The following is a 15,671-nucleotide window of genomic DNA, read 5'->3' on the forward strand; positions in this document are numbered from 1 at the left end:
TTGCTCCTCTAAACTATCCCTTGATGAAAAACTAAATTATTTAAAAGCAATAGCTATTGACAGGGGCTTTTCACCCAACATTATTAATCAAGCAGTTAAAAAATTATCATCTCAATACACTAAAAGACACACTCTTGTTTTAGGACATTATAAAAATTCTATTGTCATTCCCTTCTTTCCATCAATTAGCTATAAAGTTGCACATATTTTGCAGAAATTTAACTTTCGGGTCATTTATTCTCCCATCAATAAAATTCCAAGTTCTGTACTCAAGGACCCAATTCTGGATATGAATTCCTGGGGTATTTATAGGATTCCTTGCCAGTGTGGTTTAATTTACATTGGCCAAACTAAGAGAACCTTAAAATTTCGCATCAAGGAACATGAGGCACAGGTTAGAAAAAAGGAAACACAGAAGTCTTCTGTTGCCCAACATTGTTGGTCCGAAAATCACACTTTCAATTTTTCTGCTGCCAAAATTATTCAAAAAACATCTTCCATTGGTGAACTGGATTTTCTAGAGGCATTTCACATTCAAAAAAATCTTTCTGTTCTAGTTAACAACCCTAATTCCAATCGATCTTTGCCTTCAGCCTTTCAAAAAATTATGTTTTAGTTCTGGTTTCATCAACAGATGGCGCCAGTAGCTTATCTCCTGTCCAGGCTTTCTTATCTAATCATTATATCGTATAATGGTTAGATAAGAATAATCGTGCATTTGCGCTTTTGTAACTGAGGATGAAGGTTCGGTAAAACCATCGAAACTAATCCTGTGAAAATTTGAAAATATAACGCTGATTTTTGTTGTTTGACTTCTGAATTAGTATTTGTTCGCCGTGTTATTGTGTCTTAACATTACCTCAGTTAAAAAAAAATTATTTTATAATATTTTAATTATATTAACTGAACTGCTGATCACAATAAACAATGTATTTTCAGTGTTTTCGTATATAAAAGGGTGGGACTTCTGCACTTAAGTACCAATATCCAAATTATACCATTAACTGCGATCACATTAAAATATATTTAAAAAAATATTTCATGTAAAATTTGGAAATTTATCTGTTAAAAACAAATGGTCTGTTCACTTTACACAGTCATTTTGTTTTGTAGAATGCTACAACAAGGGCAGCCATACCTGCTAAATGTGAATGAACAAATCCGAAATAATTAAAAAATAAAACATAGAAGTTAATCTCATTTTCAACAATATCAAGAAAGAAAAAAAAAAAAATATCTTAAAATTGTTCTCCCCCTCCCAAAAAAAAAACTAATATCAGCATTAATAACAGTAGTGAAGAAGTAAAAAAAAGAACTTACAAAATAAATATAGATAAAAATTTTTACTCTTTCTTTATTTTTTAAATCAACCTTAAAAAATGCTTTTTACAAAGCATACAAAAAAATTTTAATGAGTGTCTTGTTTTTAATGCAAGCAAATAAATATTACATCTATGAATAAAATATCAAAACAAATTTCTGCCTCCCACTCCCTTTTTTAGTAAAGCAATGTTTGATATTTTAATCAAAAAATTTATTGAAATTTAATGCCATGTTAATTGAAATTTTAATATGGTATATTAATAGTGAAACAAAGTACAAAGCCTTTTAGTATGATCTGTGTATTAAAAAAGTATTCCTTAAAAAATATTTACCTCTTATTCTTTTCTTTAGAAGTATGGTCTCGTTCTTGCGAATTACTTGATTCATATTTTTTCTGACGACTCTCTTTATAATTATATTCTTTGTAATAAGAGGAACTATGTTTTGAATTCCTTTCTTTTAAATCAGACACATACACTTTGTTACATCTAGAATCACTGTATTTTTTATAGCTACTTTTTTCATCGATATGCCTCCTTTTGTGTGAAATACTGCTATTTTCACATGTTTTTCCATACTAGAAGAAAAGAATACTGCATTTAATCATAACATGTTAATCTTGTTACCTACATTACTAGTTTTTAAAATGAAAAAAATTTAATAATTGTTTTTAAAAATTCAAAACGGTATATTAAGCCTTTCAATTCAAAAATTCAAAATAATATCAGATCTTTAAAGAGGAAATGAAAGAAAATAGTACAATTTCAGACCTTGAGATGTTTGAAAAAATGCTAAAAGTAACTTAATCTGATAGGCAAACCAAATTTTAAAAACTTTTATCACCTGAAGTTTTAACTTAAACTGAAATTTATATTGTTTTAATTATAATAATTGATTAAATTAGTTTTAAAATCATTTAAATGTTCAATGCCTTAAAAGCAAAAAATAAGTGCAATTCAGTATTTAATAAACTGTTTTGATCAATTTATTATGTAAAAAAGCTTAAGAATGGGGGGGGGAAGATTAAGATGATTATATATTCTATACAGGAAGTCATCTCCCCCCCCCAAAAAAAAAAAATATGGAGCCTACAGAAACATAAAACCCAAATTCTGTTTTCCTCTACTTCTTTTTCAGTGCTGGGTTTTCATTTTCTGTTGGTATATATGAGATTCCACAGCTAATCAATTAATACAATTTAGATCAGTATTTTAAAGCATGTTTAAATAGCTATTGTAAAGTAAAACATCGGTTTCAAGAAAAAGTGATCCTCTTTGTACAGAAAATGGAGGTAGCAACTGCAGTTTTCATGATTACAATTCCATTAAACAAAGCTTCAACTAGAAGGTTTAAAACAAAATTTTACAGTTTACTTACTTTTACAATACTTACTCCTACACATTAGTTACTACACAAGTCTACTTACTTTTACTCATGTTAAATTAAAAAAAAAAAAAAAAAAAAAAAAAACGTTAAATATTTTAATCATATTAGTGCAATACAGCACTAATGAATTGTTTCTGCTTTATCACCTGAAGTTTTAACTTAAACTGAAATTTATATTGTTATAATTATAATAATTGATTAAATTAGTTTTAAAATCATTTAAATGTTCAATGCCTTAAAAGCAAAAAATAAGTGCAATTCAGTATTTAATAAAATAAACTGTTTTGATCAATTTATTATGCAAAAAAGCTTAAGAATGGGGGGGGGGAAGATTAAGATGATTGTATCTTCTATACAGGACGTCATCTCCCCCCCCCAAAAAAATATGGAGCCTACAGAAACATAAAACCCAAATTCTGTTTTCCTCTACTTCTTTTTCAGTGCTGGGTTTTCATTTTCTGTTGGTATATATGAGATCCACAGCTAATCAATTAATACAATTTAGATCAGTATTTTATAGCATGTTTAAATAGCTATTGTAAAGTAAAACATCGGTTTCAAGAAAAAGTGATCCCCTTTGTACAGAAAATGGAGGTAGCAACTGCAGTTTTCATGATTACAATTCTATTAAACAAAGCTTCAACTAGACGGTTTAAAACAAAATTTTACAGTTTACTTACTTTTACAATACTTACTCCTACACATTAGTTACTACACAAGTCTACTTACTTTTACACATGTTAAATTTAAAAAAAAAAAAAAAAAAACATTAAATATTTTAATCATATGAGTGCAATACAGCACTAATGAATTGTTTCTGCTAAATTTGAAAAGTGCCACCACATCAGTCCATAATTAATTTTATTAGTTTAATATGGTTTATTCTGATTACAGCAAAGCATACATAGGGAAAGAATGCCTTCATGGAAGGGTCTTTAAACTGGAACTGGCTTATATTCATGTTAGATATGGAAGCAGCATGAAAACTGCCACAGAGTCAGCTTGTTCACCAGCATTTGAATGTGTGTCGAACAACCAACGTCCAGTACTTTTACTTAGCTATAGCAACTTTTATTGCTTAGCTTAGCTTTACCACAGCACATCATTAGCAATTATCCTTAACAAGATTTTATTAAGAAATCTTCTTAAGAGTAACTTCTTAATAGTAATTTTCTTAATTATAACATCTTATCTTCAGGTTAAAGTAACACACTGAGTAATGATTATTAGAGTCAAACAACAAGAATCAGCATAATATTTGTAAATTAAAAAGTTAAAAAATTGCATGTATTTTACAGAAATTTAAATTTCCGATCATTTTTTCTCCTATCAAAAAAATTTCCAGTTCCATACTTAAGGACCGGACCCTATTCTGGATATGAATTCTTGAGGTATTTACAGGATTCCTTGCCAGTGTGGTTTAATTTACATTGGTCATACTAAGACAGCCTTAAAATTTCACATTAAAGAACATAAGGTGCATGCTAGGAAAAAGAAAAAAACAGAAATTCTCTATTGACCAGCACTGTTGGTCAGAGAATCATACTTTCCATTTTTCTGCAGCCAAAATTAATGTAAAAACATCACATCTTATATTGGTGAATTAGATTTTCTACACATGTTTCACATTCAAAAAAAAAAAAATGTTTCTGTTCTAGTTAACAACCTTAGTTCCTTTAGGCTTTAAGGAAATTATGTTTTAGTTTTCTTGTTTTATCAATAGTGGCACTAGTAGCTTAACTTCTGCCCAGTCAGTCTTATCAATATATCTTATCTCATTTATTTGCACTTAGACAGCTGAGAAGATGGTTCTATAGTTAAACCATTAAAACTAGTCCTGCAAAATTTACAAATATTATGGTGATTCTTATTGTTTGACTTCTCCAATAATTGATAATTCCTTTCTGATATTTTCTTTAAAATATGTGCTTTTATGCATTACTTTTTAATATAATACAAAAGTAAGACATCAGCTCTTAATTTTTGTTATGTTTTTGTGATAATATATAATACAAAAATTAAGGTCTTAATAAAAATTGTGAAATCAAAATTTTTAGCAAAGAATTAAATTTTACAAAAATAGTTAAATGATTAACTTCTAAAATCTGAGGTTAAAAAATTCATATGCTGTGTTAAAAATTCTAATGTTTTTTAAAATAATAAATTTAATATTATAAGTTAATCTATGTATAAGCCAAGAAATAAGATTTTGCTGCAAAAAATTCAAATATAAATGAAGGTTCATTTGTAAGGCAAATTCAAAAACATCCTATAAACTAGCATTATACTGCCAAAAGTTTGAATAATTAGTTATTAAATTTAGTTACACTTATCAAATGTAAAATAAATGCAGTCTTGAAGAGAAATTCTGTGCATAATACATTACTAAAATATGTATTTGGAATCTGTTTATTAAATGTCAAATATTATCATTACTTTAAATATCTACTAAGAAATTTAGATGAATTACACACACACACACACACACAAAAAAAAAAAAAAAAAAAAAAAAAAAAAAAAAAAAACCCTCTGTTTAGTACAAATTCAATAAAAAAATTATTAAATAAAGACACCTAATTATGAAAAATTCAATGGTTTTCATGAAAACTAATGTTAAAGGTAGTTCCATTTTGAAGAGTAATAATAGATACCTTTAGTCTATCTGAATGCACTTTTTCATCATCTGATTGAGAACTATTTGAATATTTTGATTTATGTCTTTTGTCTGTTTCCTGAAGCTTTGTACTGTCATAATCTTCATCCTTATGCTTCCTTTTCTTCTCCTTCTTGCTCTTTTTACTCTTCTTTGTGAGAGATGCTTTAAGCTATATATATATATATATACATAAATACATATAATAAATATTAGTAAAAAGTTAACTTATAAATGAAGATAGGTACTTTAAAAAAATTAATACTTAAAAATATTTAGATGTTACATACTAGAGATGAAGCAAATTGCATGTATTCATTACCGAGAAACAGGTATCGGTTGACTAAAAGTACCGAATCGGTACTCACAAATTCATTTCGTTACTCGCATTTGTCGTACATGCGGTTTATTCGAATATGATTGATGCAGTTGCTAACAATAACTGTGCCTCACAATGCGCACATATTTTTTAACTGATAATTTCGAATTTGTTTGGTTAATTCATTGGGTAAACTCTTGTTTACATTATGTGTTTTAGTTGAAATATTATTTAGTTGTTGATATCTAAGAAGTTGAGTAATATTGACAGCGTAAAGAATTATTTTATATTTGCTATGGTTTGCATTAAGATTTATAGTGCATATTATGTTTGTAAATTGAAAATTTGGATAATTTAGATGATTATTGATTTTTTTCTTGAGCATGCCATAATGATGACTTTGATATCATATACTAAAAAAAAATCTGATGTGTACACCACATGACTTCGTTGTACAGAATATTAAATTATACGCATTTGTTTCTTGCATTTCTTTTAAACTTATTGGATTTAATTGAATCTACTTCGCCGACAGCGCATAAACCATAATAGAATAAAGGCATTCTTTAAAATTCACTCTATTTGTTTAACATAGCGACACTCTGGCACTAGGTTCACTTAACAGTATTATATTTCATTCATATTATAACTCAGAATGCACAAAAAGTATATCATTTAAAGAATTATCTAATCGTTGCCACATGTTCTTTTCAAATACTATAATAAAGCTAGAATGATGTAAAAAAGAAATTAAGCAAACAAAACAAAAAACAAACAGTTTTTCACAGACGATTGAGTATTTCTCATTCAATTAATTCAGTTTTCACTTTACGACAAGACAAAAATACATAAAAGCTCAAAATATCTGTATTAAAAATTACTAATTATTAAAAATTAAGTAAATCTTAAACACTTATTTCCTCGAAAAAATTCCAGAAAGGATTAAGCATGATTTAATTCGCAATAATAAATGAAGGCGTTATTTTTGTTGTTGCTAAGCTTAGTCTCTCTAGATTGGCAACAAATCTACAATTCTGATGTTTCAAATGTTAACAAATATGTCCGCCATGTTATTTAAAACTTAACCACACTTAAACAGCTTTTAAATTGTTGATAATTGTACAAATATTGCTTCCAGAATTACGAAAGGTGTAAAAACCTTAACCGGAAGATAAGAACAACATAATTCAATCATTTTTAAAGCAAAAAATGTACAATTTACAAACATATAAGAGTAAAGAAACTGAGATCACTATGCCGAGTAACAGAATGGATATATATATAAATATAGTATTTATATATGTTTGGTGCGGCCGATTGCAACCAAAATATGAGGTGCACATCTACATGTTATAGCAGTCCTATATACAAAATTTCAACGTTCTGAGGCTACTCGTTTTTGAGTTATGCGAGATACGTACGAACGTACGTACATACTTACGTTCGTACGCACGTACGTACAGACGCCACAAAAAATTCTCTTCAGAATTATTTTTAAAGCAGTTTTATAATTTTTTTGGAGGAAACGAGTCTTTTATTCTGTCCTTACGTACAGATATCATGCAAAAACATTGTTAAATTGCATTCGATAGCGGTCAAAATGGATATTTTCGTTGAAATATGCTGCCGGAAACTTTTCGCGATTACAATACTTCCTTTTTACTTCGTACAAGGCAGTAAAAAGGGTTTTACTAATGTTGAAGCTGATATATTAACTAAAAATCCTGTTTGTCGACATTTGAGTTTGATTTATTATCATTAGTCGAAATTAAAGAAAATCAAAATTTACATAATGTCTCTAACCATATGTATAAGAAAATTACCGATGTGTTAACTATTAAAAAGCAAGGACTATATAAAATTGTATTTCCAATATCTCTTCATACTAAATTACTTGAAAAAAAACATCTTAATTTTGGTCATATTGGTGTGTTTCTCAATGCTAAATTTATTATCTCCTCGATACTATTCGCCAGGAATTGTTCAAGATGTTAGAAACTACTGTAAACATGGTGAAGTATGTCAAATCAATAAGAAAAGTAACACAAAAGATTTGGTTTTATGCAATCTTTACCATCTGTTAGTGAACCTTTTGAAATATTGTCTACTGATACTGTTGGTGGATTAAATTATTATAATTCTACTAAAAAGTATATTCACATTATAATCGATCATGCTACTAAGTATATATGGACTTTTTATTCTAAAAGTATAACTACTGATACACATATTGTTTTTAAGACAAATTTTTCAAATTTAAGTACCAAAAAAGATTTTAAGTGATAGAAATGCTGCTTTTACATCTTCAAAATTTAAGATCATTACGTAAAACAATTATTAACTACTGCTAATAGATCCCAAGCTAACGGTAAAGCTGACCGAGTTAATCACACAATTATAATTAGGCTAAAATGCATACTAAATTCTTATTAAGATAATATTTCATGGACAAAATTATTACATCAAGTTACTGAAGAATATAATAATACTCCTCATTCTGTAACAAAATTCTCACCATCATATATAATGTATGGAAAATTATCTTATGATTTGTTACTTCAAAATCAAGAAATATATCCACCAATTGGAGAAGCTAGAAAAATTGCTCAGTAAAGGTCTGATAATTATATCATAATGTAAATAAAGAACAATATGATACCCATTATAAAACCAGTAATTTTAACCCCTTAACTGCCGCAGGTGTATATATACACCTTGCTCAGCCGATGCGTTAACTGCCTCCGAGCATATATATATGCCGTTCCAAAATACTATCATTTGCTTTGTGCTGCTACCCGTAAAATTATTCGCAAAACTTTGGAATGCAACATCACAATGACCTTGACAAAGTATGCGAAAGAGGATACCATTTCAGAGAAGTGTGGTTAGAAATTGGAGAGAGGGATGTGTCTAAAGCCGTGAAAGTAATGACTGCACGTTATTGGCTGGTGTTGTTTGAGTAAAACGTATTTTTTAATTTTTATATTTGTTATGATTTGCATTAAGATTTATAGTGCATATTATGTTTGTAAATTGAAAATTTGGATAATTTAGATGATTATTGATTTTTTTCTTGAGCGTGCCATAGTGATGACTTTGATATCATATATAAAAAAAGGGGGGGTTACTAATGTTGAAGCTGATATATTAACTAGAAATCCTGTTTGTAAACATTTGAGTTTAATTTATTATCATTAGTCGAAATTAAAGAAAATCAAAATTTAGATAATGTCTTTAACTCTGTGTCTTCTGTTTTTGTTTACTTTTTGTAGTAGGTTCCAGGAATAAAGAAAGATATAACGGATGTTTCAAACCCATTTATCTTTTTCGAATTATTTTTTGATGAACTGCTCATGCTTCATATTGTTACTGAAACTAACCCTTCTGTAGATGAGTATATGAACCAACACCTTGCAAACGATAAATCGAGAACAAAATCGTGGCATTCAACCACTTCAGATGAAATATATGCTTTTTTAGGCATTCTGATTTCACAAGGTTCACTGAAACCTAATATTACTGAACCTAATATTACACTTTACTGGTCTAAAAATGAATTGATCGAAACTCCATTTTAGGGAAATTTTTTATTATAAAAACATCATTTTTATTATACTTACATCTTTTTATTATACTTTTACTCAAAGAATTAAATTTTGTGCATTCAATTTTTTTTTTTTTCTTTTGTTCCTTATTTTGTGAAAGTAAACAGTTTTTAGAAAATAAAACTTGCACTTATTTTCCCCCTAATACATCGCATAACTACGCGCGGCTGTGTGAAAAACCGTGGCACTGGGAAATGAATCTTGTAGGTTTTCCGTGGCAGTTAAGGGGTTAAAATAGGTGATTTAATAATGTATGAAGAATTTCAATATCCTAATACACATAAACTTTCTCCTTCTTTTTCAAGCTCTTATAAAATTTTAAAACAATATTCTGAAGTTACTTTTGAAACTGATAAGCCTAATCCTCTAACTAAAAAGAAATCAGAAATTGTTCATTCAACCAGACTCAGACTTTTAATCCAGCTAGTGAGTTTAAATTAACAGTTAGAAATAGTAGAATCCCCGTCTCTGTCCAAAATGTAATTATTTTAGTTCTCCAAATTTTGCATTAAAATATTCTTTCCCCGATTATGACATTTAAAAACCCTGACCTTGACTTTAAATCCTAATTATGAAAATTTATTTTTTCCGATTTTGACCTTTTCCAGTTTGGCTACTTTCCTATCCTGCCTTTCCTTCTTTCCAGAGTTTTTCTGTTCAAAATTTGTTGTGTACGTGCCCCATAGCCCAGAAGATGAGGAGAGGAAAAACTCTTAAAACAACATTTTTGAAAATCCGGATTTAATACCAGATTTTGCTTCAAAGACAAATGTTTTTATTCTTTTTCCGATATGAGGTTTAACACTATTACTCCTTGCATCCTCTCTTTAGGGAGGATACAAGAAGTGATAGCACGTCCTGCTGTTCCTATAGGAACACTCCTAACAGTCCCTAAAATTTTCCTCTTTTTATTTGTTAGGGGATTCAACTATGACCATGAGAGTGACTTGGGTCATTTTTATTTTCTTTACCAGTCACAATCCTTTGGCCATAGTTTAGCACAGAAGCACTACCACACACACACACATTAATTTAAAACAAAATTTTTCTTTTTTGTTTCTTCTTATTGGAAGGTATTAATTACTCCATTATATTTTTGCAAAATTTAAAAAAGACTTTAACTTGATTATACGAATTATTTGTCTTAAATTAGTCTGAATTTTGTATAATGTTGTATTTTTATTAAGCAATATGAAAGATTTTTGAAAGAAAATACAAAAACTTTGATAACTGTACAATGCCGAAAAATGTCAGTTACCTTTTCTAAGGAACAGAGGTTTTTTTTTATCTATTGTACTTAGGCATCCCCCAATCACCAGCAAGATGTAACGCTGATTTTGTTAACGAGGACATGCCAATTAATCGTCAAAGTATTATTGTATTATTTAGTATCGCATCATATTATTATTCTTTTTATATATTGAATTTTCTGTTGTATTAAGTATGTTTATCCTCAGTAAGAAGAATTTATTCAATTAATCACAAATTGAGTATTATATTTCTACATGAGAATTGGCAGTTCAATATGTATTATAATAGAAATATTTTCATCAAGAAAAATTCGAAAGACTTTTTAGTGAACATTAACTTTGTGAAAACATTTGAACATTTACCTAGTGGAACTTTTTTCATCAAGAGACTTTACAAAAAATTTTCACTAGGACAGTCAAAGGACATTGGTCATTTTAATAATTTGAGGACTTTAAAAATTACGTTTGTATTAATTTATTTAGTTTCTTTAGAAATTGCATTACTTGTAAATTAGCTGTTCAGCATTTCATAATGTGTATATTCTCAGTGTGTATATGAGAAAGGTCATTAATCATGATGGAGCATAGGAAAACCTACAGGCTATGTGCTTGATGCTTCCTCATGCCTTTCCTCATATAACAAACTTTCTCTTGCTTGGATAATTTACTAATACTTTCCTGACCTTTCCATTTGGAAGTGGGAGGAGAATAGGTACTTACAATAGCTGCTTTAAAAACAATTGGAGAGCTCAAAATTAATGATTCTAGATTTCGTGCTCCCCCTAAATTCAACCTTCTCCCAAACCTGAGATCCTTCTATGTTATACAACAACCTCAAATTAACCAATCATAGCTTGCCTTTATAATTGCATCTACCAGTTTCCGCCACTCAAACATCTACGCTGCTTTGCTTCCCCATCCCAAATGCCTACGTCATTTCTTTTAAAAAAAAACCATTGTACATAGCAATTTATCCTATTTAATTATGATTGAATAAGTGTCTGCCAAATTAATTGGATATGTGTGAAAATAAAGATTGGTGATTTATCGAAATCAAATTCATTATCTTCATCTGTATGCCTTAACCATAAGTCATGAACTGCTACCGAAAGCTGTTAAGAGTTCCAGTGTCTTCTACGCATTAAAAATATGACACATACGTTTATATATTTTTGGTGAGGCCGACTGTAAACAAAATAGGAGGTGCACAGCTACATGTTTTAGTAATACTATATACAAAATTTCAACATTCTCAGGCTACTTGTTTTTTGAGCTATGCGAGATTCATATATACGTATGTACAGACACCGTGAAAAAATCTCTTCTGAATCGATTTTAAATCAGTTTTAGAGTTTGTTTTGTAAAAAATTGTCCTTCAGTCCTAACGTACAGATGTCATGCAAAAACATCATTAAACTGCATTTGATAGCAGTCAAAATTAATATTTTCACTGAAACATGGTACCCAGATACAAAACATGATTACAATACTTCCTTTCCTTCATACAAGGAAGTAAAAAAGGGGGAAATGTACATGGGAATGTTGTATTAGATCATCAGGTCTGAACTACAAACCAGAAAATTATGTCAATTTTTATTTATATGGAAATATTGACAAAAAAATTAAACTGCTGATTTTTTTTATTTAGAACTATATTTGATTTCAGTTATGTATATTTCTTACATTGTCTAATACTTAAAATATATCTAAATTACAGTTATTCCTATAAGAATTATCCTAGTAAGAATATTTTGGCTTAGGTTTTAGTTTCTGATTTTAAAAAAGTGTGTACATTTACAGATATAACAAAGAAGGCACACAAAAATGAGCATAAATTTCTCTACAAATTAAGAGAGACATTGACATACCAGTTCCTGTAATTGTTTCATTTTCACAGGATTAGTCAAAAGATTTTTCCTCTGTTCCTTTTCTTTTTTCCTGATATGTATATAATAGACTAACATTAGAAACCAAACAATGAAAACTTTTTTTAAATCATTTCAATCTCAATAAATTTATCTTCTAAAATAAGTAAAAATGCATTCATAACTTATTTGATGTGATAGAGCTGAAATCTGTAAGAAAGTAATTTTTCATGAAAATTTACTTATCCAATTAAAAATCAATGTTTCATTTTCATTCACTAAATGAACAATAAGCAAAAAATACTTACATTATATTGAACAGTGGATCTTCTCTTATCTTATTTGCTAAATCAACGGTGGCAGTCCCTGAAAGATTCTGACTACTGAACATGGTAGAACCAATGTCTGATCCTAAAATATATAAGAACTATTATATAGCTTTCAAAGCTTACTTTATAGTCATCTTATGTATAAATATGAATGCATATACATAGTAGATGGCAACCTTGAAATCCCAAAACTTTTTTGCGTGAAAACCGGAAGAAAGCAGGCAATTTCCACACTACACAGCAATGTCATTTCAAAAGAACTGCTAACTTACTTAAATTCACTTTATAACGGATTGGGTTATTAACGTGATTCTGTTTGTAAAATGTTTTAATATTCTAAATTTTATGTTCTTTGGTTATTTAAATTTTTTAATATTCTTTTACTTTTATACCAAGAAAATCCCAAAGAGGGAAAAAATTTTTATTTACTGAGATATAATAAAAAAATTAATTAAAAAAAATCATAACATTTAATAAGAAAAAAATGCAATTTAGATTAAATAAATAAAATTTAATAGCTAAAAGTAATCAATCAATAGGGGTGGGCAAATGATATTTGTACAATTAAGCACCATTAATCCAATAAATTCATTTATTGCTGGAAAACATTTTCCTTAGTAAGAGCTAAAAATCTAAAAACTGGAAGAATCGATGGTCTACTGAGAGACGAGTTGAAAACCCAAGTCTCCAGGTAAAATTAGGGCAGTTGGCATCTATTGTACACATACATACTTAGGTCTTCATGTAGTGATAATATGATTCTAAATGAGATAACTGAATGAGTAAATAAAAATAATGTGTTCAAAACACTTCGCAGGTATATAAAATATTAACTCATTTTTGCATGCAATAACTAATAAGATTGCTATATCATATTTTTGAAGGCCTAAGCATATCTTATATTGTTCATGACAAAAACTTTTTAAGTACAGAAAAAGCAGAATGCATGAATTCACCTATATTTTTTATTTATGGTTTAACTTTGAGAGACAAGTCTGTCATAAATTGGGTTACTGCAAATAAAATGGTGGTTGAATGAAGTAAGATTCCTGCTGGTTGCAGATGAAAGCAAGTGCTGAGGTTTATGCAAACTTTTGTTATACTGCATCCAACATGGATGTTACACCAGAAAACAAACAATGAGGTTTATGAAAATTTTGTTATTTCTTGTGTCAATGTTACACATATGATCCAATTGCATAATTTGTTTTATTTAATCAATGAGCATGAAATGTTTAATTCAACCAACATCAAGTAAATCATGTAATCCAGTTAATTAAAGTTGCTAAAACTTTACAAGTTCATATTTGGGAAATTTTGCAGTGGCTGCAGTAAAAAAAAAATCCTTAAAACTCTTGCTGAAGGAATAACTAATGAGAGACCCACTCGCTCCCGGCTTAAAAAGTCTGACTCAAGATATTTGGCTACAAAATGATCCATGATAAATTATATAAGAGAATGCCCAGATGCACACTTTTCAACTATCTCAGGGCACTTGACAATAACAGCAAATGTTAAAAATATTAACAAGTCAATATTTGATGAATCTCACCAATGGAAACAAAGCACTTTTTAGAAGCGTGTTCTTTCCTGTTAAGAAAGAAAAATGATTGCTACAATTGCGGTTGTGGATGAGAAGTAAATATTCTGTGTCAATAATATATGTTCGTCAAAATGGTTGGGAGTGAAAGCCACTGCAGGAAGCATTACAGAGGCTCTTTTCATCCGAAGATGCCATTAACTGTATGGAGGTCTTCAGGTGGTGTTACTCACTATTTATTCTTTCTTAAAAAAAAAAGTAATAAAAGCAATTCGATAGTCTACAGATACGTAGTTACAAACTGCCTTAAACAACCAGCACTTGTGAACAGACATTGAATCTTATTGTTTCAAAAGAATGCTGAATACATACAGCAAATCAACACTTTGAGGTACAAAATTGTGCCTCACCCTTTATACTCCTATACATTACCCTTTTATTTTAATATTTGATCTACTTTCATGCCCATGAGAATAGTAAGATGCACCAATGGATCATCATCATAATGGTGCATCAGTTTATTGCACAGTGGAGGACTTCACAATTTTTAGAGACTGATTTTTAAAAACATGTTATAAATGATCTTACCACACATTGGCAGTAACACATTGATAGTGCTGGAGATAACTTTGATTACATAGGTATTCATTTCATTGTCCCTCAATTCTCCTTAAAACTGGCTATTTCATTTGCAACAACCCATTACATGTACAGTTACAAAAAGTTTTTCTTCTTTTAACATTTTATTGCCATTTTTCTTATACTAATTGTCTTATTATAATTTTTTCCCAAAAAAATTATACTGCTTAGGGTTAACATTACACTACTTTTTATCTATATGTGACAAATTATTTTCTTTTTTTTCTTACTGGCTTATCACTAGCTTATTATACTTATTGCCTTTTCCTCTTTAACATAAACTTTCACTTATAAATGATAACTCTTCACGATAAAATACAATACCTTAAAGTTCAAATAATATAGAAAAAGTATTTGAAATATATGAAAACACTAGGAAATGTAAAAATTTCACTTTTCACATCCAGTGTTATAATGCAAAATGCATTAAAACAATAAAAATATGATGAGAAAAATACAACTAAAACTAATGTCTGCTTTGTTGATTTAAGTCAATATACACTGCATACTTGCCAACCTATGACACTCAAAAATCAGGAGATTTTTTACAATGTTAAAAAGACTTTTTAGATGATAAAAATATAGTTTTTAATAATGAATTAACTTTAAATAGTTACTAATTCTTAAATGCAAGCAACACATAAAAAACATTTTATTACTTGCATCATTTAAGAAAACAAAAAAAAAAAAAAAATTTTGATGTGTACACCATGACTTCCTTGCACAGAATATTAAATTATATGCATTTTTTCTTGCATTTCA

General features: G+C 28.8%; 1 protein-coding gene across 1 annotated transcript in view; it reads right to left on the reverse strand.

The window, feature by feature from the left end:
* Positions 1-15,671, reverse strand: part of Cwc25 (CWC25 spliceosome associated protein homolog) — a 59,327-nt gene that overhangs the window by 16,319 nt on the left and 27,337 nt on the right. Inside the window, exons 4-7 of the mRNA XM_085817111.1 lie at positions 12,710-12,812; positions 12,405-12,474; positions 5,361-5,534; positions 1,656-1,900 (exon numbers count right to left, since the gene is read on the reverse strand). Of these exons, the coding sequence (XP_085673237.1) occupies positions 1,656-1,900; positions 5,361-5,534; positions 12,405-12,474; positions 12,710-12,812 (592 nt within the window). The remainder of the gene's footprint in view (positions 1-1,655; positions 1,901-5,360; positions 5,535-12,404; positions 12,475-12,709; positions 12,813-15,671) is intronic.

This window comes from Stegodyphus dumicola, chromosome 5 (genome assembly GCF_044657685.1).
Source record: "Stegodyphus dumicola isolate Sdum_Otavi_A_Nest chromosome 5, ASM4465768v1".
In the NCBI taxonomy this organism is placed as follows: domain Eukaryota; kingdom Metazoa; phylum Arthropoda; class Arachnida; order Araneae; family Eresidae; genus Stegodyphus; species Stegodyphus dumicola.